The 26,724-nt window shown below is 47.7% G+C and overlaps 2 protein-coding genes across 4 annotated transcripts in view; one reads left to right on the forward strand and one right to left on the reverse strand.

Moving 5' to 3' along the window:
* The first annotated feature begins 2,083 nt into the window (after positions 1-2,083).
* On the forward strand, positions 2,084-4,295 carry DERL3 (derlin 3). Of its 2 annotated transcripts, none has more exons than XM_004680931.2 (7): positions 2,084-2,176; positions 2,283-2,348; positions 2,438-2,511; positions 2,636-2,729; positions 3,205-3,409; positions 3,947-4,037; positions 4,142-4,295. In XM_004680931.2, exons 1-7 carry the CDS (start codon positions 2,084-2,086, stop codon positions 4,221-4,223), a joined length of 705 nt encoding a protein of 234 aa, XP_004680988.2. In that variant the 3' UTR covers positions 4,224-4,295. The 2 variants fall into 2 exon arrangements, with proteins under 2 accessions (XP_004680988.2, XP_012578983.1); XM_012723529.1 differs by having other exon boundaries at positions 2,131-2,176; positions 2,257-2,348.
* Positions 4,296-5,827: 1,532 nt separating this feature from the next.
* Positions 5,828-26,724, reverse strand: part of SMARCB1 (SWI/SNF related, matrix associated, actin dependent regulator of chromatin, subfamily b, member 1) — a 29,574-nt gene continuing 8,677 nt past the window's right edge. For both annotated transcript variants that reach the window (XM_004680933.2, XM_004680932.2), the window contains exons 4-9: positions 25,488-25,625; positions 23,992-24,119; positions 17,838-18,004; positions 12,339-12,529; positions 6,494-6,625; positions 5,828-6,169 (exon numbers count right to left, since the gene is read on the reverse strand). In XM_004680933.2, the coding sequence (XP_004680990.1) occupies positions 6,130-6,169; positions 6,494-6,625; positions 12,339-12,529; positions 17,838-18,004; positions 23,992-24,119; positions 25,488-25,625 (796 nt within the window). In that variant the 3' untranslated portion in view covers positions 5,828-6,129. The remainder of the gene's footprint in view (positions 6,170-6,493; positions 6,626-12,338; positions 12,530-17,837; positions 18,005-23,991; positions 24,120-25,487; positions 25,626-26,724) is intronic.

A 26,724-nucleotide genomic window follows, 5' to 3' on the forward strand; every position in this document is an offset into this window, starting at 1 on the left:
AAGGCCTCCAATGGAGGGGTATGCAGGGCCTGTGTGGGGCACCATGTGTTGTCAAAAGGAAAATGCAGCTGCCTCTAATATGTACACATGTTCAGGGGGGTTGGAGTCTATTCTGCCAAATGTGACTATATGGCCTACTTCACTGGAAACAGAGGCTCTCCAAGGAGGCCTTCCTAAGCCTGCTTCCTCTGCCCAACCTCTCAGCACCTGGGTCTGTCTGACTTCTGTATCAGGCAGACCAGACCTCTCATTATTCCTAAGCCAAATGCACACACCCCTTGCCCCTTTACTACTCCCATCCTTCCCTCTCATCCCCACCCGAGAGGGGCTCCTCACACCACTCACACCTCACCCCCACCTGAGAGGGGCTGTTTTGTAGGAGACCTTTCTCAGCACTCTTATTATCTTGGGATTCACTTGACAGAACTTTCTTGGCCCTTAATTAAAGCACCTGTCATTCTGCACACACTTTTGTCCAAGGCTGAACTCCCTGTAGTAAAGGCACACCCATCTGGCACCTCCATTCCTTCATACCCACCACTATTCTAGTCACCAACGACCTTGGCATGGCTGTGTGCCACAGCCCCTTCTCTGGTCATGTGTCCCAGGACTTCTCACTACCTTACTCCTGAACCCTTACTCCCAAAATCTAGCTCAGCTTCTGGGCCACCCCCTTCAACCTTCTCTATTCTCCCTGGCTGGGTTAGTCTCTCTCTCTCTCTGGCCACTGAAAATCAGGCTTCGTAGCACTGGCCTTTTCCCCCTCTCTAGTCTTGCTGTGTGGCACCTTATGCAAGTTCAAGGCTACAAATGCTAGTGGTCTACTGATGACTGATACCCATGTTCGGACCACTGGCCCAAGTTCTCTCCCAAAACCACACTTGGATTTCTCCATGAACATGTCATATAGACATGGCACTCATTGAGGCCAGACAATATCCATCCTTTGCCCATGCATTTTCCATCTCAGTAAAGGCCTGGAAGTCAGCATTGACTCCTCTTTCACAGCTGTCCAGTCTACCCAAAAACCTACATACTACTCCTGCTCATCCTTCAGGCTGTACCTTGTCCAAGCTACCAATGTTCTTTCCAGTAACTCCCCTTTTGCTCCTCATAATTGATTCCTTTGGGTCCTTACAGCATCCGCAGTGACTTAAAAAATAACAAGCATCACCTCCCTGTATCAACCCATCTAGCGTACACCCCATGGGCCCACTACACAGTCTCCCACCTGCTGTTACTCCCATCAGTGTAACAACAGGCCTGCTGAGTGCCTGTCTCCTCCGCTGCATCGCAAGGGATAGTCATTTGTTGGCTGTTGAATCCCCAGCATCCAGAACAAGACACAGCGGGCAGTCAGCAGTGGTTAACTTAACGAATGGATAAGTGGACTCTCTTTCACCAAAGTAAGGCCCTTTCCAGTGTGCTCACTTGCTCCGGTCTGCAGCGACACCCTCACGCCCACCAGGGGCTGCAAGTCCCCAGTCCTGCCTCTCTTCCGATAGGTCCCAAGTCATGTTCAAACGGTCTCCCAGACATTCGCGGCCGGAGTGTTTAGACAGGCTGCTGAGCACCCTCTTTGCTGTGTGGGTTAGGAGGCGCTGTCCCTGGTTTTCAGGAAGACCTAGATCCTGGTCGCGGACCCACAAAGGTGGACCTCTCCGGCCCACAAAGGTGGACCTCCCGGCCCCACCTCCGTCTCCACGCGCTTCCGGTCTCGTAGACCTGTACCCTCAAAGGAGTAACCTTAGTCCCGCCCCCACAGTGGCACCGTGGGTCTCCGCTATTGGCCCGCCTCTAAAAATGCCGCGAAGCAGACAGGCCTCCATTGGTTACATATTCTTCCGCACCGCCCCTACGACTACCACAACAATCGCCACGTGCACACCCGTGGGGCCTACTCATTGGCCCGCACTCAACACGCCCACCTCCCATCCCACGCCGGGCTTCCCGCTCCCTTTTCCTATTGGTCATAAGGCACAGGGCCCCGCCCACCTCCGCTGTGGATTGGCAGAGGGAGCAAGGCGGGACTTGAAGTTAAAGAACACGTCCTGGGTCTGACCGACCAGGCAGAAAAAGTTCAATGGCGTGGAGGGGGCTGGCAGCCGAGTTCCTACAGGTGCCGGTGGTGACACGGGCCTACACCGCGGCCTGCGTCCTTACCACCGCCGCAGTGGTAAGAAGGACGGGAGGATGGGGCGTCACCATGGTTTCAGCGATTGTCATAGTTACAGATGGATTTTTCCCCCGGGGCAGCCCCTGAACCTCCCCTCGTTCCGCAGCAGCTGGAGCTTCTCAGTCCCTTCCAGCTCTACTTCAACCCGCACCTCGTGTTCCGGAAGTTCCAGGTGAGACCACCCTGCCCCCTGTATCTGACCGTTCAGTTCCCGCGCCTCCACACGCCTGATCGCCCACCCCACTCGCCCGCCCCCAGCAGGTGTGGAGGCTCGTCACCAACTTCCTCTTTTTTGGGCCTCTGGGATTCAGCTTCTTCTTCAACATGCTCTTCGTGTATCCTGTGCAGCGCAGACCCAGGCCTGAGTGGGAGGGGGACGGGCGTGCTGGGCTGAAGTGGGTCAGGGGCAGGGAGACGTAAAGACCCCGCCAGGTGGTATTTCCTATACGAAAGCCACAGATTCCGATATTGTCGCATGCTGGAGGAGGGTTCCTTCCGTGGCCGGACTGCTGACTTCGTCTTCATGTTTCTCTTCGGAGGCATCCTTATGACTGTATCCTTCCTGGACTCTACAAACACATCACCTCTGGTTGCAGCCTTTGTTGGGCCTTAGGCCCTGATGTGAGCACTTTGGCCTGGGAGGGACACAGCTGTTCACTCCAGCTAAGGCATCATCAGGCATGCATCTTGCTTGCTTCAAGGGCCTGGGCTAGATCTTCAGTGCTGTACCACCACACAAAACACCACCAGGTGATAGGCTAAAGAGCCAAAGGGGTGCTGAACCCTACACACCAGTAGTCTGGAGAACCTGGGATGGTGACAGTCAGTGGCTGGAGGCTGGGGTGAGGTGGGGAGGCAGGGAAGATACTTTGGGGCTGGAAGTTACAGGTTGGGCTTCATTGGAAGGGCTCATACAAGTGTGATGAGATGAGAAGTTAGTGTGAGGTCTGGTTAAGTCAGTGGACCCTAGGAAGGAGCTGAGGCCTGCACCAAGAGGAAGGCCTCCCAACACCTTGACTCTGGCCCAGCTCCTGGGTAGCCTGGGGCTCCTGGGTAGTCTGTTCTTCCTGGGTCAGGCCCTTACAGCCATGCTGGTGTACGTATGGAGTCGACGCAGCCCTCAAGTGAGGGTCAACCTCTTCGGCCTCCTCACTCTTCAGGCACCATTCCTGCCTTGGGCGCTCATGGGCTTCTCACTGCTGCTGGGCAACTCCATCCTCGTGGACCTGCTGGGTGAGCCTGTCTATCCCTCCAGCCCATCCCAAGCCAGTCTGTCTGTAACTGAGATTATGGGGAAAGGCTACCCCAGGCTGGCTGCTTTGTTAAGAGTCCTCCCCTCCCACCTGTACTGAACTGGTTCATCTGTACTGCCAGCTTTTTGCCTTCCAGGATGTCTGCAGTCTCTTAAATAAACTGGCTGGCCTATAGGCTTCACATATTTAGGTACGACTGCTGATGCTTGTGTGGTTCCTGACCAGGTTGGGAATGGCTGGGTCAGGGTTCTAGCCATGGCTCCCATTTCTAGTGTTCCCAGGCCTTACTCAGGTTTTGCCCACTGCTAGGCCCTGTAAGCTTGTCTTCAGTGTCAACCCTGTCTCTGCCCTGGGCTGGCTGTCTCTATAGGACATTGGGCATTCATGGTCCAGAGCTTAAGCTTACTCTGGGCCTGGCTGGGCCTATAGGGCTATTCACAGAGGCCCGGAGTACGCTTTGCTGGTCTCAAGCTCTGGACCAAGTGGGTGGCTTCAGTAGTCTATGGCTCTCCCACAGGAATTGCTGTGGGCCATATCTACTACTTCCTGGAGGATGTCTTCCCCAACCAGCCTGGAGGCAAGAGGCTGCTGCTGACCCCTGGCTTTCTGTGAGTGCTGCAGATGACATCATTCCCCTACTCTATCTTACAAGGTTGCCTACCTCATGGGGAACCCACCTGGGCTTTAACTCAGTGTGGGTCCCTCCCTACAGGAAGCTGCTACTGGATACACCAGAGGAAGATCCCAATTATCTGCCTCTCCCCGAGGAGCAGCCAGGACCCCTGCCACAATGACCCCACCCAGGGTGAGGGCGAGGCCACGAAGCATGTTTTCCTGGCAGACCTCCATCCCAAGCCCTTCTTGTATCTGCCCATCTTGCAGCAGAGCAATCTGTTCTGGAGGCTGGGCCTGTACCCAGCGCTCACACAAATAAACAGAATGACCTGCAGCCTCTTAACACATGGTACTGGCTTCCTGTTCAGCTGGCATATCATACCAAATTGGGCAGGCACTCTAGGCCACCACATCCAATTGGGCCCTGCCTACCCTCTGCTCTTGAACTGCGGCTGACCCTGGGCAGAGTTACTCCTGCCAAATGGGGCCTTGTCCTCAGACCAGTGGTAGGAAACAGAATGAGAAGCTCAGAGTCAAGCACCTGCTTGTGGTTGCCCAGCAGATGCAGTGAGCTAAGAGATAGACACTTGGGATTTTTATCCCAGCCTGGTCAGTGCCTAGATAGAGCCCTGGGCAAATACCACCCAGTCCCCAGATGGGCTTCTCTTCCTGTGAGCATGGAGAATAGCAGGATCTACATGGCAAAGTCTGGGACCAGTCTGTCTCCATTTTCTGGGAGCTCATTCTGGGGTCTTCAGCCTGTGGTACCCTTAGGCCCATGTCTCAGTCGCCACCCTCTTGTCCCTTACTGTTAACAAGCATATCTTTGCCCATTTCCCTGCTGGGTAGGTAACAGACTCACTTTTTGCTGAGGACCATGGAAATTTTGTATGGTCCTTCAGTTCACTTTTCTCTCCTGTAAAGTGGGCATCAGAAGACCTGGACAGCTATCCAAGTTGCCCAAGACCAGCACGACAAGTTTATTTCTGGATGAACTCAGTATGGGACTCTTCCAGTCATAGGCTGTGAAGTTCATGGATACCAACAGAATTCACCAAAGTCTGACCTTAATCTTGTAGTGAAACCTTGTAGAACAGCAGGCTTTGCAGTGGTGTGGGCTGGCAGTACTCAAAGGAAGGTTTCTTCCTAAGGAAGCCAGCCTGCCTAGTGTAAGTCAGGCAAGCAAGATTCATTTCTGACCAGCTATGACAGCTGAACACCTTGGCAATGGAATCCAGTGGTTCCTATGGTCACCAGGACTGGGCCCAGAGTCTTCCTTTGTTGAGCGCCCTCAGCCAAATCCTAGTTGGCCCCTCAATATGGGGCTCAGGTCAGGAGCCAGGTCTAACAAGGTCCCTGCCAGGCCCTCAGGGAACAGAGCTGCCCTGATACTCCGCCAAAGGTGCCAGGGGCAAAACCCAGGGGTAGTGGGAGTCTGTTGCTGCTTCCAAGCAAAGGGTGGAAAGGGCTTTCACTGAAAGAGCAGCTGGCCCTTGCCCATGGAGCCTCCTGACCATGTTTCCCATTTCTTCCTTCTACAAAGATGAGCCAAGCATCAATCCTGGGTGGGGAAATAGAGTACTTGAGTAAAAGAAGGGATTATGCTCAGACTCGGGAGCCTGGCAGGGGTGGGGGTAACTGAGTAGACCCCTGAGTCCCATCCATCCCCCACACTCCCGTCCACCTGAATTAGAGAAGTGCGAGAGGCCTAGCAGAGCAGCTTGGCTACCGACCACTCGGCTCAGGGACCCTGTTCCCTCCCATCCTTAATCTTATACACCACTTTGAAGAAATGGAACGAGACCTGTTCCTTTTATTTAAAAAGTGTTACTAGCCCTGTCTGGGGCTCCTATAAAAAACAAAACACAACCCCAGACAAGGCTTCTTCTCAACCAGAGATAGGGGTTCTGGGGACTGGAGCTCAGTAAATGGAATGTGTCCTGGAGGGAGGGCCACCAGGTAGGCTCCCTGCCCTGTGCTCCACGGGACTGCCCAGGCTGCCCCTTTGCCTCCCTCTTCGCCAGGTGAAGGAGAGACGGCTCCATCTTCTGAACACACTGTGGGAGCCAAGCGCTGATGGGCTGGTTACCAGGCCGGGGCAGTGTTGGCGAGACGCCTCATACGCCTAGAGGAGGGGAAAGGATGGTGACCACAGGCCAGCTCCCAGCCACTCCCAAAGCCTGGGTCTGTCCCCTGCCTGGCCCCCTGAGGCTATCCTCTCACTTACCTGCCCAGGTCCTGCCCACCTCTGCAGGGATCTGTATAACCAGGTGTGGACTGTGGTCAAATTTGACCAAAGGGTTTACTTTTGTTCCTGACAAGGAAATTCATCCTGGGGGGCTAGATGGGTGTTCTTTACTGAGGTCCCTTAGAAATTACAAGGGAAAGGTAATATCTCCACCACTGCCTGGTAGGGCAGAGCCTCCTACAGGGGAACAAGGGCAAGTACCTCGTATTCCTGTCTTGGTCTCGAATCTTCTTTTCCATCTCAGCGTCTGTCAGAGTCTCTAGCAGTGGACACCACTGATCAGCATCGCCTGTGTTCCGGATGGCAATCTCCACTGTGGGCAGGGGGTTCTCACTGTTGGGAGTAGTGCAGAGGCAGGAAAGAGCATCTGATGGTTTAAAAGTTGTAGCTGAAAGTGTCCACAGAAATCACTGTCCACCCCCACCAGTTGGCAGCACTGTTGGCAGTGCTCAGCAAAGAGCACTAGAGCCGGGACATGGCAGGAAGGTAGGAAGCCTTTCCTGCTTCTGCATCGTTGGTGGCCCTGTCTCAGTGGCAGCTCCTCAGAGCAGTACTCCTGAGCAGAGTGGCTGCGGTGCTCCTGTCACTCAAACCTCAAAGCAGAGCCTCTGTCAGGACTTCTCCCAGCAACAACAGTGCTGCCCCCAGGGTCCTATGGGCTTCTCTTCAAAGCAGACTCTCAACAGGCTCTGTGCTGCTGACCCAGCTATCTCAGCATCTCAGAACTAGAGATACTCAGCCTGGCTGGGAGTGCTGGGGGTATAGGGAAGATGCCTGTTTGCCCATTCAGTGTCCAGACCAGGGCCAGTGGTGAGGGAAACAGGTTGAAGATGAAAGCAGAACAAAAGGAGAGGTCCACCAGGAGTCCCTGAAGCCACTAGGGGGCCTGCTGGGCTGGCCTGCTCCTGAATGTAACTTGCTGACGGCAGTTACCCATGGGAGCTGAGCTACTTACTTGCTTAGGGAACAGAGCTGGATCAGAAACCCAAGTCCCCTGACCAGCCCCTACCACCCAGGGTTCCTCAGCCCCTGCTCCGACTCCATCCATAGGCCACCTGTGCACCCTTTTAGAAAATGCTGGGCATGGGGTGCGCGGAGGAGGGGGCAGCAGGACAAAAGCATCAAAGCTGGAGGATGGGGGCAGGGGAGTGTGGTCAGGCAGGAGGCCCAGGGAGCCACCTCTCTGGGTCTTCATTTCCAAGCACATGTGACGGGAGGCTCAGGGGAGGAGCCACCAAAAAAGTCCTGTGCCTCTCACCTTTGGGGCTGATGTTTGTCTGGCAGACAAGCCTCAGAACATGATTCTAACCCCTTACCTTCCTACTGTCACCACTGACCCGTCCAGGCACTTTTCTCTATACTCCATCTGGGCAGTCTGCCCAAACTCACACTGATGACTAGGGCAGTGATTGGGCAGTGCCAGCCACCATCCTGTGGCGCCCTGGGCAGACTTCTCCTCAGCAGCTCCTGACAGCTGTTCTCCAGCCAGTGTGACGGTTTGGCAATCCAGGAACTGCCTCACCACAGACCCAAACATCATTCCTCACCTCCAGGGCTCCCCCCTTCCTTGGGAGGAAGACATGAAAGGCGCCAAACCCACACTGAGAGGAGCAAAACATGTTTTCCTCTAATTTAAACAAGAGCTGGTAAGTGGTATTTGCCTCCTTTTGGCTTTGGGAAGATTCCACTCCAGTGGGTTTGTTCTAAAATAGAAACTGCTTGAATCAACCATGTAAGAAAGGGCCAAGAGCCAACAGGCCTGACTAGGGCTTGGGGTGGGGGTGGGGGGACATGCAAGCAGAGCTACCCAGTCTCCTATCCCTCAGGGGATTTTTCTGCTCAAATTCCAGGCCCCCTGGGACTCTGGACATTCCTCCCACTCCAGTGTCCAGGTGGGACCCAGAGCCCAGAGAGGGGAAAGCCTGGCTGAGGGGACAAGGGGGCCCAGACTAAAGCAGGGCATCTAGAGGCTCATCTGCAATGTGATCCCATTTTTAGACCTCATACATACAAGAGGCCAGCTGAGAAGCATTACCATGCCTACTCTATAAACAGTTTAATTGCGAGAGGAGGAGACAATGAGGGGAAATGACTTGCCTGGGGTGTACAACTAAAAAGAGACATAATGACGTAACTGTTTACAATCAAACTGACTTTCAACAAGGATGCCAAGTCACTCAATGGAGAAAGAGCACTTTTTCACAAACACTGCTGGGAAGAGACCCTGGATTAGGCAATGGTTTCTTAGGTATGACACTAAAAGCACGTGCAATGAAAGAAAAAAGAATGGCAAAACTGAATTACATTAAAATTTTGAACTTTTGTAAAATAAATAAAAAAATAAAATGTTGAACTTTTGAATTCAGTGACACTACCACAAAAATGACAAGGCAATCCACAAATGAGAAAATATTTGCAAATTATATATCCTTAGAATCTATAGAGAACTCTTACAACTCAATAATGAAGACAATGAACATCCAATTAAAAATAAGCCAAGGAGGCCCCTCCCTGGTGGCGCAGCGGGTTAAAGCACAGCACTAAGAAGGTTAAGCCACTTCTGCATGAGTTCGATCCCCGCCTGCCCCGGAGGTGACCACATGGCGTGGCAGACCTCTCCTGACCCGCCCGCTCGCTGCTCCCCTCAGCAGTGTACTTCGTCGATCTCCCTGTTCTGCTCCCCAGTCTGTCTCTGGTGAACCCTCTCACCCTCCGCATCTCTGGCCTGTACCCCAGTTCTGTATGATGAATAAATAAATCTTTAAAAAAATTTTAAAAAATAAATAAGTAAGCCAAGGAATTTAGCCTTTTCCCCAAGATATACAAATGGCTAATCATTCATGAAAAGCTGACCATTATCAATAGTTATTAGGGAAATGCAAACCAAAATGACAGAGGTATCACTTCATCACTTTGATTCTGGATTGCCTGAATCATAAAGTTGGCTGGTAAGCAAATGGAGCCCTTCCAGTCAGCAATACTCCCTGGCCACATACTCTAGGGGTTCCACACCCACTGCCCCTTCCCCGCACCAACAGCTCTCGCACCCTTGCTGGTCTCTGCTAGACAGGGTGCTGTTTCTTTGTGTTATCAGCTTAGACATGGGGCTGATCCAGAGTAGGTGCCAGTGACTGCCGGATGGAACCTCCACAGGAAGCCACCAATGCACGCACGTGCGCGTGCACACACACACACACAGGTATTGTCTGACACATTCACACCTGTGCCCTGCCCAGCCCAGCTTGACCCCTCCTCCAGTCTAGTCTCGTGTCTCATGCCACTCTGTTCTGACTCCACTGGTTCTAGGATGTCTCTATGTGGCTCTGGTCCAGCTCTGTATTCTAGGAGTTTGCCATGAGTCCATGTTACTCCCTTGTGCCACTTACAGTTGTTCCTGCCTCCACTTGTTATCAGGCCTGCCTACCCAATGCTGAGGAAAAACAGCCTGTTTTCTGCCCCATTTCACTTTAACTTGTGGTCATCCTGCCCTTGCTCACAAACAGTTGAGCAGCAGCTTTTCTTACAACCCAATGTCACCATCGCCTGAGGAGGGCACCATAATCAGGTGCTAGGCTCCATTTGTGGGAGATGGAAAGGACTGGTTCATAGGAATTCAGTGTTTCCAACCTGGGGTGATGGAGGTATAGAATATGAAGGCCTCTTTAAGGAGTCACATGAGGGCCTCCCGGGTGGTGTAGGGGTTAAGTCTTAGCACTACCACTGATATGGCCTGAGTTCCATCCCCAGCCCAGAAGCTGACCCACATGGCGCAGCAGACCTCTCCTATCTCACTGGCTGCTCACCTCAGCAGTGTACTTTGTAGATCCGCCTATCTTGCTCCCTCCTCTGTTTCTGGTGAATCCTCTCATTCCCCAATTCTCTGGCACACACCCCAGTTCTATGCAAAATGTAAATAAATAAAAAGGAGTCACGTAACTTAGTGGTTGCTATGAATGGTAGACAACAAGCTAAGAGCTTTGGGCTCACTGCCAAGGGCACCTGGCCCTGGCGTGCAGAAGCCACAGTCCTCATAGCCTGAAGAGCAGGAAAGAGCTGGTGTTCTCCCTTGGGGGTAGGTCCAAGGGGTATTATGATTCAGTAAGAAGAATGTTGGTTAGGGACAGAATACACAAGTTCCAGTCCCTTACTCACTGCAGCAGGCCTGGATGAGCAGCTAATCTCTGACCCTAAGTTCCCCTTCCTGTCCTCCTCAGCTCTCCCCAAGTATTGGCTGCCCAGGCCAAACAGTACACACAATAGGTTAGGCGCAATGTGAGGAGGTCATGAAGTCTGGTCAGCTGGGAAAACACCGGGAGCACTCCTGATGCCAAAAAAAGTCCTCTGGACACTGCCCAGACTCCCTTCTGGCTGGCCCAGGCTGCTACAGAAGTGATGGACCCACATCCTGGCCTCCAGAGGGTGGACCCTAGGACATGAACCCTACACACCCAGCACTGGGACCATGGAGTAAGAAGGCCTGAAACACATTTGCCACATACATTTGCCCACATATATTTATATTTGCCTCCCACCCACCCACATATATTTGCCCATCTGAATAACGGTTCAGACTAGATCAGCATCACAGGGTGAGGTAATTGTCTATGTTACTCTCAGAACCTTCACAGTATCACCACCTCAGGGTGGTCTTAAGCCTGGCGTCTTGACTCAGGCATAGTGAACCACACATATTGCTGTGCCCACCAATACCACCTCCCTGGCTTCTGAAGCCTCCTCTCTGGGCTTGAATCTCATCTGGGAGGCAGAACCACTGGGCTGTCAGAGCTGCTGGACGTTAAAAGAGGTGACAAATGCACCCTCTTAGCCCAGGATCACAGAGCACAGGTCAGGTAGGACTCAGCCCCCCAGAGCTGGAACATCACACCCTACATATTTAAAGTCATTCCTTTTATCTTGCTCAGTTACAGGAAGTCACAAGAGATCTCTTGAGATTTCTGAGAGAACCAGCTGAGACAAAACTTACTAATAAGCTCCATTAGGATTCATGTTTTTGCAAAAAAACCCTTGCACTTGCTCATCATGTAAGCCGTAGTCCCTAAGTAATGACCACCAAATGCACAGAGTAGAGACCTAACATCTGTTTGGATGCAGAGGTACACAATGTCACTCTCACCCTGAGTACAACCCCAATGAGGAAAAGAAAAGAAGTTCAGAAGGGGCCTCCCTGGCCATGCAGGGGTTTAAATCTCAGTGTTACCAATTTACTGCAACATGAGCTCAGGCCAAAGAGCTGACCCACATGGCACAGCAGACCTCCCCTGTCTCACCCGGTGCTCCCTCAGCAGTGTGTTTCAGGAGATCTGCTTTTTCTGCTCCCCACTCTGTCTCTCATGAATCCTCTCACCCCCCACACTTTTGGCCTACACCCAGTTCTTGCACGCGTAAGTAAAATATATTTTAAATAAAAAAAGCAGCTCAGAGGACAGGTTTAGAAGTCACAGAATAGCCTTGATACCACTCAGTGAGCACTTGCCCAGCTCCTTTCTCCAGGCCACGCTGCCCCAGGCCCACACTGCAGCCCCAACAGATACAGCTTATCTGTCTTTCAAGGAGCCCCCACCTTAGCACACACGACACTGGAACAGAGTGTTTGCACTTCCACCTTCTCAGGCAGCCTTTTGCAGCTCTATTTTCCACACCTAGTGTGGGGGTGACCCAGCAGGGATGCTTACCAACAGGTCTCAACTGAATGACCACAATAAGATACAACAATAAAAAGAAGCTGCTGGAGGAGCCCCTGACTCTGGAGAGCCTTTGTTTGAACAAGAAGGCAAGTCCATCAGTTGAAGAACCCTGTGGGTGGGCAACCCCAATAGAGGACAGTCTAGAAGCAGCACAGAGAGGAGAGCCGCTGTTTATAGGATGTGTGCCACTGTTCTGGCTGGAGCCACTGGTAGCTAGACTATACTGTACCGTGAGGCTCCAGAAGATCCCCACTGCATCAAACACACTTAGAGACATCCTTCCCAAGGACAGATTTGCAGCGGAATGAGTAAGGGATTTGTTAATCAGCAAATGGTCCTACCTGAAGGCATAGGTCTTCTGATGCCAGCTCAGCTGTCCCCGAATGCTGTAAGCAATGGTGGTGACAAACTCCCCTCCCAGCCCCAGCTCAGAGCACAGCTTCAGGGCAAACTTCTCTGGTGAGTTCTCCTTCTCTGACATATCCCACTCAAACTGGTCCACCAGCGAGATGTTTCCCACATGGATATTCAGCTGGGACAAGAAACAAAGAATTTAAGTTAGAGCAGTCAGAATTATGTCCACCCAGGGAGGCCTCAAGGAGGTTGAGAATTGGGGGTGACCCAGCAGGGATGCTTACCAACGTGGGTAAATACTGCCCAGTACTTACCAGTTGAGAACTAAGGCTGCACCCTGCCCTGGCAGCAGTTTCTTATCTGAAAAATGAGCCCACAAACTTCCCAGGGCTTCGCAAGTGCTCTGGGTCAGCAGTCACCCTCAGGGGAAGGCACTAAAGTGGCTCTAAGACCCCAGGGCACCTCACCTCTGTTCTAGTTCCCTTGTTCCCTGCCCAGCCTCAGCTTTGTGTCCCACATTCTATTCACTGCTGCCAAGTTTCCTCGGTCTTTTCCTTTCTCCAGGAAATGAAAACAGGGTCTCAGAGGGGAATCAGAAGAGCCAGCCTTAACCTGTATCACCCACTCCCCAGAAAGGGAACCCTGCAGAGGCCATGTGATGGCTCGTATTCAGAGCAGTGCTGACCCAACCAGAATCAAATGTAGAGTGAACCATGTCAGCATTGTGGGACCACAATGTGAAGTAGCAGACAATCCACAGAAACACATCAAACGGAACTTAAAGGATCAAGGAACCCAGTGGTCCATACCCAGTCCTGGACCAGGCATGATACCAGGAGTCCATGTGGCCACCAGATGACACACACCCTGTGGAATGGGTTGCCTGTCCCCTGCCAGTGGTGATTAATGCTTTCACCTATTGAAAGAAACACATGTATACCTAGCAAGGAGAAGCCCAAGGGGGTACAATGGCAGGTAAAACAGAAAATCTCATCTTCGTGGTTGACTTAACAGTGAAAGGAGACAGATACAGCAAGTTAAATATGCAAATATGTAGTATATCAGATGGTACAAGGGCTAAGGAAAAAAAGGAGGGGACAGGCAGAAAGTGAAGGACTGGTCCAGGAAAGGCGGCATGTTAGGGAGAAACAATAAGCTCAGAGATCCAGTCACCTGGCTCCTGGGGTGAGTCTTCCAGCCGTCCCCTCAAAACAGGGTGTTTTGATCAAAGGAAAGACACTGCCACAGAGGTTTCATGCACTAAACCCTGGTAGCGGTGGCAGCAGTGGAGCAGTAAGAGGTGACTGGACTGTAAGTGGACTCAGAGACTAAACAGGGTCAGAACTTGAGAACAGATATGCAGCACCAGAGCCATGTTCCTACCTCCCTTCCCAGCCTTAACCTGTATCACCCACTCCCCAGAAAGGGAATGACCAGCCTTGCAGAGGCCATGTGATGGCTTGTATTCCATCAGCACTAAGCTGCTGACCAGAGCAGTGCTGACCCAAGCCAGGTGTGTTGGGGATAGGCTCTGGGTCCAGGATGGTCAAGAACAATACTGTAAGTGGCTGCTCCAAGCTAAGGCACTGCTTTGTGAGTAGACACTCCTCAGATGCCAAAGGTTTTTGTTCTCTGCTATGGCCCAGAAACCAAAGAAAATCATTCAACACAGAAGTACCCAGCTCTTCTGTAGACCCAGTTACACAGGAAAATTGGGTGTGACTTTCAGTTTTCTTACCTATAAGATGGGAAATGCTTCTAGGTAACTGCTCATAATACTTTTGTCCTGAGAAATGCAACACTGTCTCATAGCAACAAGGTGCGTCAGCTATGTCTAACCCCAGTGCCTATGAACACTCACACCTAACACCCAGCCTGGGCATGGTCTCCCATTAGCTAACACCATCCCTGAGGTGGCAATTACAGATGATTTGGAGAGTCTGAAGGGGCCACATGACTGACAGTAGCCCAGTGATCAAGAAAGTTTCTGGTTGGGAAGAACACAGCAACCCCAGGCAGATTTTCAGCTGTTTGAAAACTCTCTGTATAGTTGTCTACAGCTCCATGAGCATAACAAACAATTCTGAGAAAAATGCCTGGGAAGCCAGTTGGTCAGACTCATGAGGACCTGACCTTGGTTTCTTGGAGCCACTTCAGTAGTTAATTCCCTCAGGCTGCATCCTTACCACAGTTACAGGACAGTTGCAGCAGAGACTTACAGAACATATTCCAGAGTCAAGAGACTGTACATGTGAAGCACAGGTGAGACTTACACCTCTATATGCCACACTGGTATTTTTCCCATGACACCCTCCTTCTTTCTCGCTTGTGCCTTTTTTCTGTTAGGGTTTAAAGTGAAGCTAAAATGGGTTATGGAAAGCAAGTTGTAGTTCTCCTAAACAAATTAACTGATAAGATTTGATCAGTAATTGAAAACCTCCCACAAAGAGAAGTCTGAACCTGTCAGTTTCACTGTGAATTCTACCACATAAAAAGCACTAATACTAACCCATCTCAAATTCTGTAAGAAAAGTGAAGAGATCCTTTTCCAGTTCATAAGCATGATGACTGGGTGTTCACGCTGTTGTGTGAGATGTGCCTCCCTTAAACCTTGTTATGATGTTGGCACATTACCCTTCTGACATGAAAAAAAAAAAAGAAAAGTGAAGAGGGAATGCTTTGTAACACACTGCCCCAATACCAAAGCCGAAAGACACTGTAAGAAAAACTACAGAAGACCAAAATTCCTTACAAACACTGCTGCAAAAATCCTCAACAAAATACTAAGAAAACCAAATTAAGCAAGATATTCAGAGGATTATACACCTCCACAATTTAATCAGCAATGCAAGGATAGTTTGACAAGAAAACTGATCAATGTAACTAATGCACATTAGCAGAATGAAGGACAAAAACCACACGATCATCTCAATTGAAGCAAAATCCCGTAAAATCCCGTTCCTTTTCACAATAAAAGTACTCAAGTAGGAAAAGAAGAGAACTATACCAACATAAAATCTATACATGTCAATTGAGTCACTGTATGACTGACAGCACTTCCCCTAAAATCAGGAACTAAGAAAGGATGCCTTCTCTTTCCACTTCAATTCCACAAAGTATTACAATGTCTAGCCAGAACAATTAGGCAAGAACAGAAATAGAATGGCATCCAAATTAGAAAGGAAAAAGTCAAGTTGTCTCTGTTCACAAATAATATGACCCTATATATATATATATATAAAATAAAACTCTACAAATTCCACCAAAACTGTTAGAATTAATTAAGGAGTATATTAGCAAAGTAGCTGAACACAAAGTCAACACACAAAAATAAGCTGCATGGGCCTCCCTGGGGGCTCAAGGGGTTAAGTCTCAGCACCATAACACTATGGGCAGCCACTGTACAAGTCTGATCCCCTGCCAGGGAGCTGACCCACATGATACAGCAGACCTCTTCTGTCTCACCTGCTGCTCCCTCAGCAGTGTATTTCAGTAAATCTGCCTGTTCTACTCCCCACTCTGTCACTGGTGAATCTGCTCACTCGCTGCACTTCTGACTTATACCCCAGGTCTTGTATGCATAAATAAATAAAAACAAAATCTTAAAAAAAAAAAAAAAGGTGCGGCCCTCCCTGGTGGCGCAGTGGGTTAAAGCACAGCACTAAGAAGCTTAAGCCACTTCCACAGGAGTTTGACACCGCCTGCCCGGGAGGAGATCCACATGGGAGGAGATCCACATGGTGAGGTGGAGGAGATCCACATGGTGCGGCAGACCTCTCCTGACCCGCCCATTGCTCCCCTCAGCAGTGTGCTTCATCGATCTGCCTGTTCTGCTCCCCACTCTGTCCCTGGTGAATCCTCTCACCCTCCACATCTCTGGCCTGTACACCAGTTCTGTATGAATAAATAAATAAATCTTTTTTTTTTTTTTAAAAAAGTGCATTCTGAATTACTAATAATGAACCATCTGAAAAGAAAATTAAGAAAACAATTTCATTTATAACAGCATCAGAAAGAATATTTAGGAATTAAAACTTAAGGAGGTAAAATGAAAATTATAAAACATTGCTGAAAGAAATTAAGATGGCATCAATAAATGGAAAAACATTTCACATTTATGAATTGGAAGACTAAATATTAGAGACCTACCAACTCAATATAATCCCAACCAAAATCCCAGTAATGTTTCACAGAAATGGAAAAAAAAATCCACCCTACAATTTCATATTAAATCTAAGGGATCCAAATAGTGAAAACAATCTTCAAAAAGAGCAAAAGTTCAAAAGAACAGAATTTACACTTCCTAATTTCAAAACTACTACAAAGGCAGAAATAAAACAGTATGGTACTAACATAAAGACAGAAACATACACCAATGTTATAGAACAGCAAGTGCAGTCACTACAGAACGAGTCTGATCCATGGCCAGGTAGTTAACCCACATGGCTCAGCAGACCTCTCCTGTCTCGCCTGCTGCTCTCCTCAGCAGTGTATTTCAGTAGATCTGCCTCTTCTGCCCCCTACTCTGTCTCTGCTAAATCTTCCCACCTCTCCAACTTCTGGCCTGGATCCCAGTTCTTGTATGTATAAGTAAATAAAATAAATCTTTAATAAAAAAAAATACCATAAAGAAAGAACTCCATAGGTATAAAAATAATAAATGTTGCTAGGAAAATTTGCTATCTACATTCAAAAGGATAAAGTTGGACCCTTACATAACACCTTGAACAAAAATTAATTCAAAATATATAAAAGCTATAAGAACTAAAACTATAAAAATTTTAGAATGAAAATGCAAACCAGAGAATGGAAAAAAAAATTTATAAATTACACATCTGATAAGGAACTGTTATCCACAGTATACACAGAACTCATAAAACTCAACAAGATAACAAAATCCCAATTCAAAAATGGGCAAAAGATTTTAATAGATATTTTACACACACACACACACACACACACACAGTCAATAAGCACATGAAGAGGCTCAAAATCAATAATCAATAGGAAAATGCAAATCAAAGCCTATACCATACTATAGCAGGGAACCAAAGCACAGCTCTACCACTTCTAGTCTGGATAAATAACTTCGCCTCTTTACTTATAACAAGGTGGGTAGGGCAGCACCTTAGCCCAGGTCTACAGATGGACAGTGAGTGAGAAGCACAGGCTGTACTTTGCCCAGCTCAGCCCAAGGGAAGTGCTCACATTATTGTTGCCCAACCCACTCTGCCTGTTGCTGGCTTTATCTCCTTTATACCGCTTGGATTCTGCACAGTGCTTGGCATTGCCATAGCAGTGTGACACCCAACTTGTAAAAATCCTCGTGATGCTTTTCCTGGGGTGAACAGAGCCACATACTGCCGGAAAGAAAGACCATTTTCCATAAGGGTAAAGACCACTTTACCCACAGCAAAGGATCTCAAAGACACCTGCACTGGCCTCATTGTACCCTTCAGCACATCCCAGGACAAGGAGCCACCTACCTTGATGATGACACGCTGGTCTGACTGGTCTTCCAGGATACTGTCTGTGGGATAGGATTCAATTTGCTGCCTGATGGCAGAGGCAATGGCTGGCACAAACGTCAGTGGATTCAAATCCAGGTCATCACAGAGAATTTCTGAAAACATCTCAGGGGTCATCAGTTTCTCTAAAATTAGGAGACAGAAAAGGGAATGCTGACTGCCTGCAGGACCACTGTACCTCGGTCCAGCATCCCTCCCTTCCCCATCCCTTTTCTTCTGCCAAATGTCCTGATCAAAGATGAGGATGACAGAGGCATGAGGTTGGCCCCCAGGTGATGGAGGAAGAAGTAGCATACACTAGACCCCTCCAGCATTCATTCCACACACACTTCCTCCTCTACAACCCTCGGAGTGGGGTCAAGATCCTAAGTACTCCCTCATACTCCGCTCGCAGGCAGAGCACTGCACCAGTGTTGTTCTAACCAGTGAGATGTCTGGAAGGAGAGTCAAGAGTTAAGAGGACAGGTAACCAGGGATAACTATGTTGAAGACACAGAGAAGGCCTTCTACAAGCCAAGGAGAGAGGCCTCAGAAGAAACCAATCCTGCTGACACCTTAATCTCAGACTTCTGAGCCTCCAAAATGGAAGAAACTAATTTCAGTTGCTGAAGTCTCCTTGGCTGTGGTAGTTTGTTATGGCAGCCTGAACAAATTAATTTAAGTTCCCCTTGAGAATTAGCCACTTGGAGGCCAGTGTCTCAAGTGATCAAGCAGGCATTCATCTGTCTGTCACTTCCTCAACAGTGAAGAAATTCCTCAGATAATACTAGGCTCCTGTGGGTCTTCAAGAACACTCCCTCTGGACATCACTGGTGGCATAAGTGGTTAAGTCTCAGCACTAAGAAGCAAGCTGCAGCCACTATAGCACTTGTCTGACCTGTCCAAGGAGGTGACCCACATGGCACAGCAGACCTCTCATTTCTCACCCACTGTTCCCCTCAGCAGTGTACTTCGTCTATCTGCCTGTTCTGCTCCCTTCTCTGTCCTTGATGAGTCCCCTCACTCCCTGCACCTCTGGCCTAGACTTCAGCTCTTGTATGCTTAAATGTATCTTTGGAAAAAAGAGAACATTCCTTAAGCTTCTGATTCTGTAGTCAATACAAATTCTCAACAGGTAACAAGCACGGAGGTTGTATGTGGGATGTGCACCATGTCTGAGCTCACAAGTACTTTTTCCAACCATCCAGACAACAGCATGACACAGGAAGGTACATGAAGCCATGTTTTCTTCCTTAACTCCAACCACAAACCACTGTGATGAGCCACAGACAGGAAAAAGTCAGGAATTAATTCCCTCATAAGGACACAGCATGATCCTGTCGCAAAAATCAGGTCTCCTTAATAGACAATTGATCCCATATTTTTTCACTAGCTCAGAAGAAGAGCTAGATTAGTTATCTTTTTTTTTTCAAAATTTATTTATTTATGCATACAGAATTGGGGTACAGGCCAGAGGTACAGGGGCGATGAGAGGTTCACCAGAGACATAGTAGGGAGCAGAACAGGCAGATATACTGACTGCCGAGGGGAGCAGCAGATGAGTCAGGAGAGGCCTGCTGCACCATGTGGATCACCTCTGGAGCTGGGGTAGAATTCATGCTTTAGTGGCTTTGTAGCTTCTTAGTGCTGTGCTTTAACCTGCTGCACCACCAGGGAGGGCCTGTTTTTGTTTTTTGTTTTTAAAGATTTATTTATTTATTCATACAGAACTGGGGTACAGGCCAGAGATGCGGAGGGTGAGAGGATTCACCAGAGACAGAGTGGGGAGCAGAACAGGCAGATTGATGAAGTACACTGCTGAAGGGAGCAGCGGGCGGGTGAGGAGAGGTCTGCCACACCATGTGGTCACCTCTGGGGCAGGCGGGGATCGAACTCATGCGGAAGTGGCTTAAGTTTCTTACTACAGTGCTTTAGCCCACTGCGCCACCAGGGAGGGCCCTGTTTTCGTATTTTTTTTAAAGATTCATTCATTTATACATACAAGGGCTGAGGTGTAGGCCAGAGGTGGAGCAGGTTGGGGTGGGGCAAGAGGATTCACCAGAGACAAAATGGGGAGCAGAGCAGTCAGATTTACTGTAATACATTGTTAAGGGATAGAAAGAAGAGGTCTGCTACTTGATATATGGGAGAGCTTCCTGGTCAGGGATCGACCTCAGGCCACAGTAATGGGCCATCAAGGTGATAGTGAAGAGACTTAACCTCAGGCCCCAGAGGAACCCCAATTTAGCGACCATTTCAAAGTACCATCTGTGTTTCATTAATTTTTTTCTATTGCATAGTTTTCGGCTTCACTGATTTTAGTCCTTATTATGTCTCCTACTTGCTTTGGTTTCAAACATTCACTCTTCTTTTTCTCAGTTTTTATTAAAAATGTATCCAAAAAGGGCAGTTTATCAGGAAAAAGGAGAAGAAAATGCACAGACATAAGCAGGCAGAAAGAGCTCAGGTTTACATGGTGTATGTCCTTGCTATAGATACTGAAAATGTGTACTGTGCCTATTAGGTGGAGTAATTTATATATGCCAATCAAATTCTGTTGGCTTAAGGTATTGGATTCTTAGGGAATCTCACACTAGTGTTCTAGGCTTTCTATCAGTTGTTGAGAGCAGAATATGTGATTTGTTTATTCTTTTAATTCCATCAGTTTATACTTCACATGGTTTCCAGCTTTTTTAATGTGTAAACATTGGACTGCTATGTCTTCTTGGTAGACTGACTCTTATTACAATTCAAATTTCCCTCTCTCTCTCTCTCTGATAAATTTCTTTGCTCTTAAATCTGCTTTACTGGATACTACTGTTACCACTCCTGCTTTCCTGGACTAATGTATAAAGATAAATCTTTTTTTACTTTCAGTCTACCTATATCATTATAGGGGCTTTTACATTATCTAACATTTCACTGGATTGTTTTAAGAACCTACTCTCCCAACCAATTTTTTTTTTGCTGGCAATTACATACTGGGGCTTAAGTTTGTCATTTTATCTTTGATTTCTGGTTTCTTGGGGCATTTTTCCTGCTTTACTTTGGGTTACTTCAACATTTTTTAGTATTCCATTTGACTTATCTATAATATTTTTGAGTACATCTCTGTGCATAACATTTTTAAATAAGTCTCCAGGTATAATATACCTGGCTTAATTTTACCAATACAGTGGAATATGAAAACTTATCTGCCCCATTTAAAATAGTGTCCTAAGTATTTCCTTTACATATTTAGATCTATAATAGAGAGCTATAAAATTTGTTTCTACTACTGAACATAATTTAGAAAACTGAAGGAAAACCTATTTAATGATATTTTTGTCTATATTATTCCTTTTGAGTTTCAAAGTTTCTTCTTTAATTATTTCTCTTCTTTTAGGCATTGTTTTAGATTAGGTTCACAAGAAATTTTCCTTTATCTGAGGACATCTTCATATCTGAAGGATACTTTTACTGGGGCAAGATTCTGGATTGGCCCTTTTTCCTTTAGTGCTTGGAGAACACTGCCACTTCCCTTGGTTTCCATGATTTCTGATGAGAAATCAGCTACCAATCTATCACTAACAGTCTTCCCCAGTAGGTAAGATGTACTTTTTCTCTGGCTGCTCTAAAAGATTTTTTATTTGGGTTTAGTTTTCAAAAGCTTAATAGGATGGCTGTATCTTGGCATGGATTTTTGTAGGGTTTATCCTGTTAAAGTCTGCTCAATTTCCTGAATTTGTCACTGGGGTTTTTCGCAAGAGTACAAAGCAAGCATGTGCATGTAAATCTCTAAAAACTGCTTCCTACAGCATGTTGCAAAGTGTAGCTCCTCAGGGCCCTGATCAGCCTCATCTGCCCTGATCAGCCTCATCTATGTGCAGGAACAGACCCCATACCTTTTGCTGATTCAGCAGTTCATCCTGTCTGGATAATTTTATCATTGCCCCAGCAGGCTGACTGCTGAGGTAGATGAAGTCATTCTTCATCAGATAAATTCTCTTTTAAGTCCTTCTCAAAGAAGATAACCTGAACTCATTGCTACCGAAGACTTCTAAGACCAATCCCTTGGTGATTAAAGACTCATACTCTCCTTTAAGAGTCTTTCAAATTTAAATTATGTCTGATGGAAAAAAACTGTAAATCAACAGCAATTCTGAATAATCTCTTTCAATTACCAGGACAGGGGCAATGCCTCCTAACCACCTGCTAATAATCTCATTTAATCTCATGCTAAATACCACTTTGGGCTGAGGATGACTTCACAAATTTATTTTGGTTCTTCAAGGATTGGTACATTTAGTGGTATGTGATATGAGGACTCCTATGAGGAACAGACTGGAGAAACTCATAGTGGTCTTCATTACAGTGTAACAGTGCCCTCTTCATGGGGGCCAGAGGAAAAGATTATCTGACTTAAATCCTATTTGTAATTCTGCTTATCTAGATCACACTAAAAATCATGTCCTCTCTATGCCTTGTTCTGAAAAGCTCAGAGTCATGCCCAGCTAGCAGTATATGCCCACTGAACTGTGATTATAAACTTGGGACTGGCTAATTCTCTATCTCCTGGTTTCATTTTCATCTTTATTCAGTTTTCCTAGCCAGAATTTTTACATTTGCTTTATCTTTTTGTATCAATTTTCTGTGTGTAAGTTTTTAACTCCCTTCTGGAACATAGTGCAGAATAAATAGTAGAAGCTTTCTAGGTGTTGTGCAAAGAAAAGTAACAAGATGATACATGTACTGTTTCACTTAAACAAGAAGTTCCAACACTGAGCCAACTAAGTGCTATGTGAAGAACAGCAATAAAAAACAAGTTCTTGACCTTATTATTGACTAGAAAGGAAGAGAGCTGAATGAACAATAAGTCTAACAAAGGCCAGCTGAGACTGGCAGGAAACAGTATAGTGGATGGGTGATGCACAGTACTGACAGTAGCCTGGCATCAGTGAACTATCCTGTCCCCAAACTGGGGCATTACTAGTACACTACACCTGACCCCATCTATAAGCCCCACAGTGCCTCTCCTCACCTACCCTGCTCTCTTGCCACCCACTGCCATGTCATCTCCTTGCTTACATCCCTCTCATCAGCTGATCTGTGGGTCCTGGCGGACAGGCATTCCGGCCCACATTGCTGTTCCCAGGTTTGGACAGAAACACTCAGACTCAAGCCTGGCACAACAAGATGGTCAGTGGAAACTTAAGCTTTCCAAGAAAGCACAAGGCAACCAGGTATTAACACACTGAGGAAATCCCTTCTGAGGGAAAAATGTTGTAAGCAAATAATTATCTGCTGTGGAAATGTTTAATATCAGCAGGGGGAGACTGAGCAAACTAAGGTACTTCAACTCAACAGAAAATTCTACGACAATTAAGAAGACAAAGTAAACAGGAAGATACTGATAAGTGAGGAAAAACAAAATTATAGCTGTACTATTACTGCAACTGTGTGTGTGTGCATATGGAAGTTATTAAAAAGGAAAATGAAAAATGGAATCTATTATTAGGGCAGTAAGACCTTGCTGATTCTGAGCATTCGTTTTAAAATGATGTTTGCTGGATTCTTTTATCTGAATATAAACAATTTTGGAAGAACTTTAAAAGATTCAAGGAAAAAAGTAATAAACAACTGTATTCCCTCCCAAATGGGGTAAGATTCTAAATGCTCCTTCTATTTTTGTTCCCTTTTACATTTACCAACAGACCTGGTAACAAACTTCGGAAGTCAGAAAGAGTAGGAAAAGTATGCATCTGATTTGAGATTTAAAGAGTGAGTTTAGGGAAGGGAAGAATGGAAGGGGAAGGGAAGGTCTCCCAGCCAAAGGGACAACAGGTGTGTGCAGGTACAGTGCCATCAAAGAACATCAGAGAGGTAGACAAGGCTGCGGGGAAGGTATCTAGAGCCAGGGAGATGATACATCAAGGTCATTACCAAGCTGGTGGACTGGCATCCTACATCCAGGCCCCCGAGCCACGTGTGCTCACCATGGTGAAGGAATCCAAGGCTCTGTTTCCTATGCTAACCTAAGGGAACAGCGGCAGAAGCAGGACTAAAACTCAAAGTCGCCATCTTCCAACTCTATGCCACAATCCTCTGAATGTCATGTTGACAGCCAGGATCCAGGAGTTGCTGGCCCACATACCATTCATGTTCCAGGTAAAGGCGTCCCGCAGCTTCTGCCCATCAATTTCCATGTCCAACCGGATAGGGACCAGCACCTCAGGCTGAGATGCATTCTCGTGGATCACAGCTGGGTCGTGGTCATCAAAGCTGGAAGTGAAGTGGCGGGAAATTCAGCTGGGAGCACCATGGACCCCACACACGTGGGACCTCCCTCTCTGCACCACCAGTCACGACAAACCTCTGGAGGGAGGGAGATTTAAGCCTCAACGGTTGACTTTCCCAGAAAGCTGTGGGAAAACACTTGAGCCAAGGCCAAGGAGTAGGAGAACAGAGGAGCTGCTAAAGACAGATCTGATGATGGGGCAGACTGGGGACAACGGGAAGCTACGGAGCAGACAGTTCTCAAGAATCTACCTCCACCCTGAAGGAGCCTCAGAGGACTCTGAGCAAGGTAATTACATGGTCATATGTGTAATTTTAGAAGGTAAAGAGGGAAGAGACCAGGGTGGGGTGAGAGGAGGATGAGTGAGGAGGGTGTTGAAAAGCAGGGGAAACTTAAGGGCATCTGCAGGGAATATGTAGAGATTGAGAGCTCTCAGAGAGCATGGAGAACAGATGACACACAAAAAAGGGAAGAAACCACATCACATACTAACACAAATGCTCCAGAAAACATGGATACCAGAGATTATCATTTATTGGGGAGACCAGTTTACAGAGATAAGTAAGATGGGAGCTTGAAAAATGCCCAGCCCCCAAAACAAAAGCTATCTACATCCCTAATTCCTCGAACCTGTGATAGTTACTTGCAATGACCCCCGCTCAAAAAAAGGTCCTCACAGAGGTGATAAGTTAAGATTCTGAGAGACTATACAGTGGGTCCTAATTATATCAGAAGTGTCCCTACAAGGGCCCTCCCTGGCGGTGCAATGGGTTAAAGCACAGCACTATGAAGCTAGCCACAGCCACTTCGGTTTGAGTTCAATCGACAGCCAGGGCGCTTACCCACATGGCACAGCAGACCGCTCCTATCTTGTCCACTGCTCCCCTCAGCAGTCTATTTCAGTTAATCTGCCTGTTCTGCCACTCTGTCTCTGGTGAATCCTTTCACCCCCTGCACCTCTGGCCTACACCCCAGTTTTCGAAGGCATAAATTAATAAATCTTTCCTAAAAAAAAAAAAAAAACAAATTGGTTTTAAGCCACCCAGTTTGTGATAATTTGAGCCACTGCAAATGCAGCAGTAATCATGTAGATAGCATCTGAAAGTGACAGAGAAAAGGCCTGAGTGTTGTGCTACCAGGAACCTTACATGAGATGCTGGGGAAAGAGAGCCCTAAAACTAAAGCAAACAGAGTGAAGAGGGGCTGAAACAAGTGGACACCAAGGGAAAAGTTCCATGCAAGAGGCACATGTGAGGGAAGAGAAGCTCAAAGCAGTGTTTTTCTCAGTAAGAAGAAAGCTAAACTGTTGGGAGTGCTGAGTGGAGTCAAGGGAAAGAATGAAACATGCTCACCAGAGAGGGAAGGTCCTCTTCTTGTCCCGACCCATGCGGTTCCTGTTGATGGTCGTGGAGCAAGGCACAGCATCCAGATGGTGGGAACTGTTGGGCAGTGTGGGCACCCACTGACTGTTCCTCTTTGCCTTCTGTTCCCTGGAGAGACATGGGAAATTGCGCCCCCCTACATTCAGTTTAGGAGCCCAATGCTGCCCACCAAGCATCAAGCTCACTGGATGTCCATGTGCCCTGCTGGGCTTCCAGTAGGAGGACTCAAAGGAAACCTTTGAGGACTTACTGCACCCTAGACTCTGCAAGGGTCTGTTCCCCAGACTCTTGCTGATAACAATCAGAAGCAACTGAGCTAGGGAAAGCACACAGGAGTTGCCCAGATGTGGGAAAGCAGCCTGCAACCCAGTGTATGAGCCATAAGGTAAGACAGTAAGTGACAGGTATGGCTCCAGGGAGCACTGTCCCTTCTGCAAGGGAAGAGAAGCTTGAACACTCAACTGGGGCTCACTGCAAGGGATGGCAGGCACAGCGTGGCATTTTAGAAGGATCAGAGGAGGCATCAGGAGGAGACATGGGTACCTTGTGGGGTCAACTATTGAAGATGTAGGACAAACACAGAGCTAGCACCCTCCCTGGGAAAAAGACCATACATGGCAGGAGGCTAAGAGCTTCCAGGGATTTAGAACAGGGAGAGACAGGATCAGACTATTATTTTAAATGTGTGGGCCAGTTTAAGATCTAATCAGCAGTGCCATGACCTCCAGGTTTCCAGACCAGTAGAGGCAGGAAGATATACTGGAAAAAACTTTCTGGAAAGAAAAACTTTCTAGAAAATGATACTCAAAGTAACTTTAAGTAACTTATGTCCCATAAAGGAATCACTGTTCACACTGAATTACAGGGTGCTTTCATCACTAGGCAAATACTCAAGGCTGCTTTACACTAAGGCTCTAACATTGGATCTGACAGCTTAGAGTGCTCCTGTTCCCACTCTGCTCTTCGTGTCCCTTGATCACCTGTGGGCATCCTCCCTACTGAAGGTGTGCAGGACTCACCTTTATAACCCCAAACCTGTACCAAGTCTTCTGTAGTAACTATTTGCCACAGTTCAGAAAACATGGTGTCGCCACTTAGGTTCCTCTGAGGAGGGTCAGAGGCATGGCTGGCTGCCCTTCTCTTCAGAGTATGCTGGAGGGTAGAGGTTTTATAATCAACCTTCACTTTACACAGACCAGGAACAACA

This window comes from Condylura cristata, unplaced genomic scaffold, assembly GCF_000260355.1.
Source record: "Condylura cristata isolate star-nosed mole 26May11 unplaced genomic scaffold, ConCri1.0 scaffold00011, whole genome shotgun sequence".
In the NCBI taxonomy this organism is placed as follows: Eukaryota; Metazoa; Chordata; class Mammalia; order Eulipotyphla; family Talpidae; genus Condylura; species Condylura cristata.

Bases quoted from the DNA above. Each gene is read 5' to 3' on its own strand.
- DERL3 (XM_004680931.2), top strand. From the start codon at position 2,084: ATGGCGTGGAGGGGGCTGGCAGCCGAGTTCCTACAGGTGCCGGTGGTG. The intron at 2,177-2,282 runs GTAAGAAGGACG...CTCGTTCCGCAG, and splicing joins TCCTTACCACCGCCGCAGTG to CAGCTGGAGCTTCTCAGTCC. The intron at 2,349-2,437 runs GTGAGACCACCC...CGCCCCCAGCAG, and splicing joins TCGTGTTCCGGAAGTTCCAG to GTGTGGAGGCTCGTCACCAA.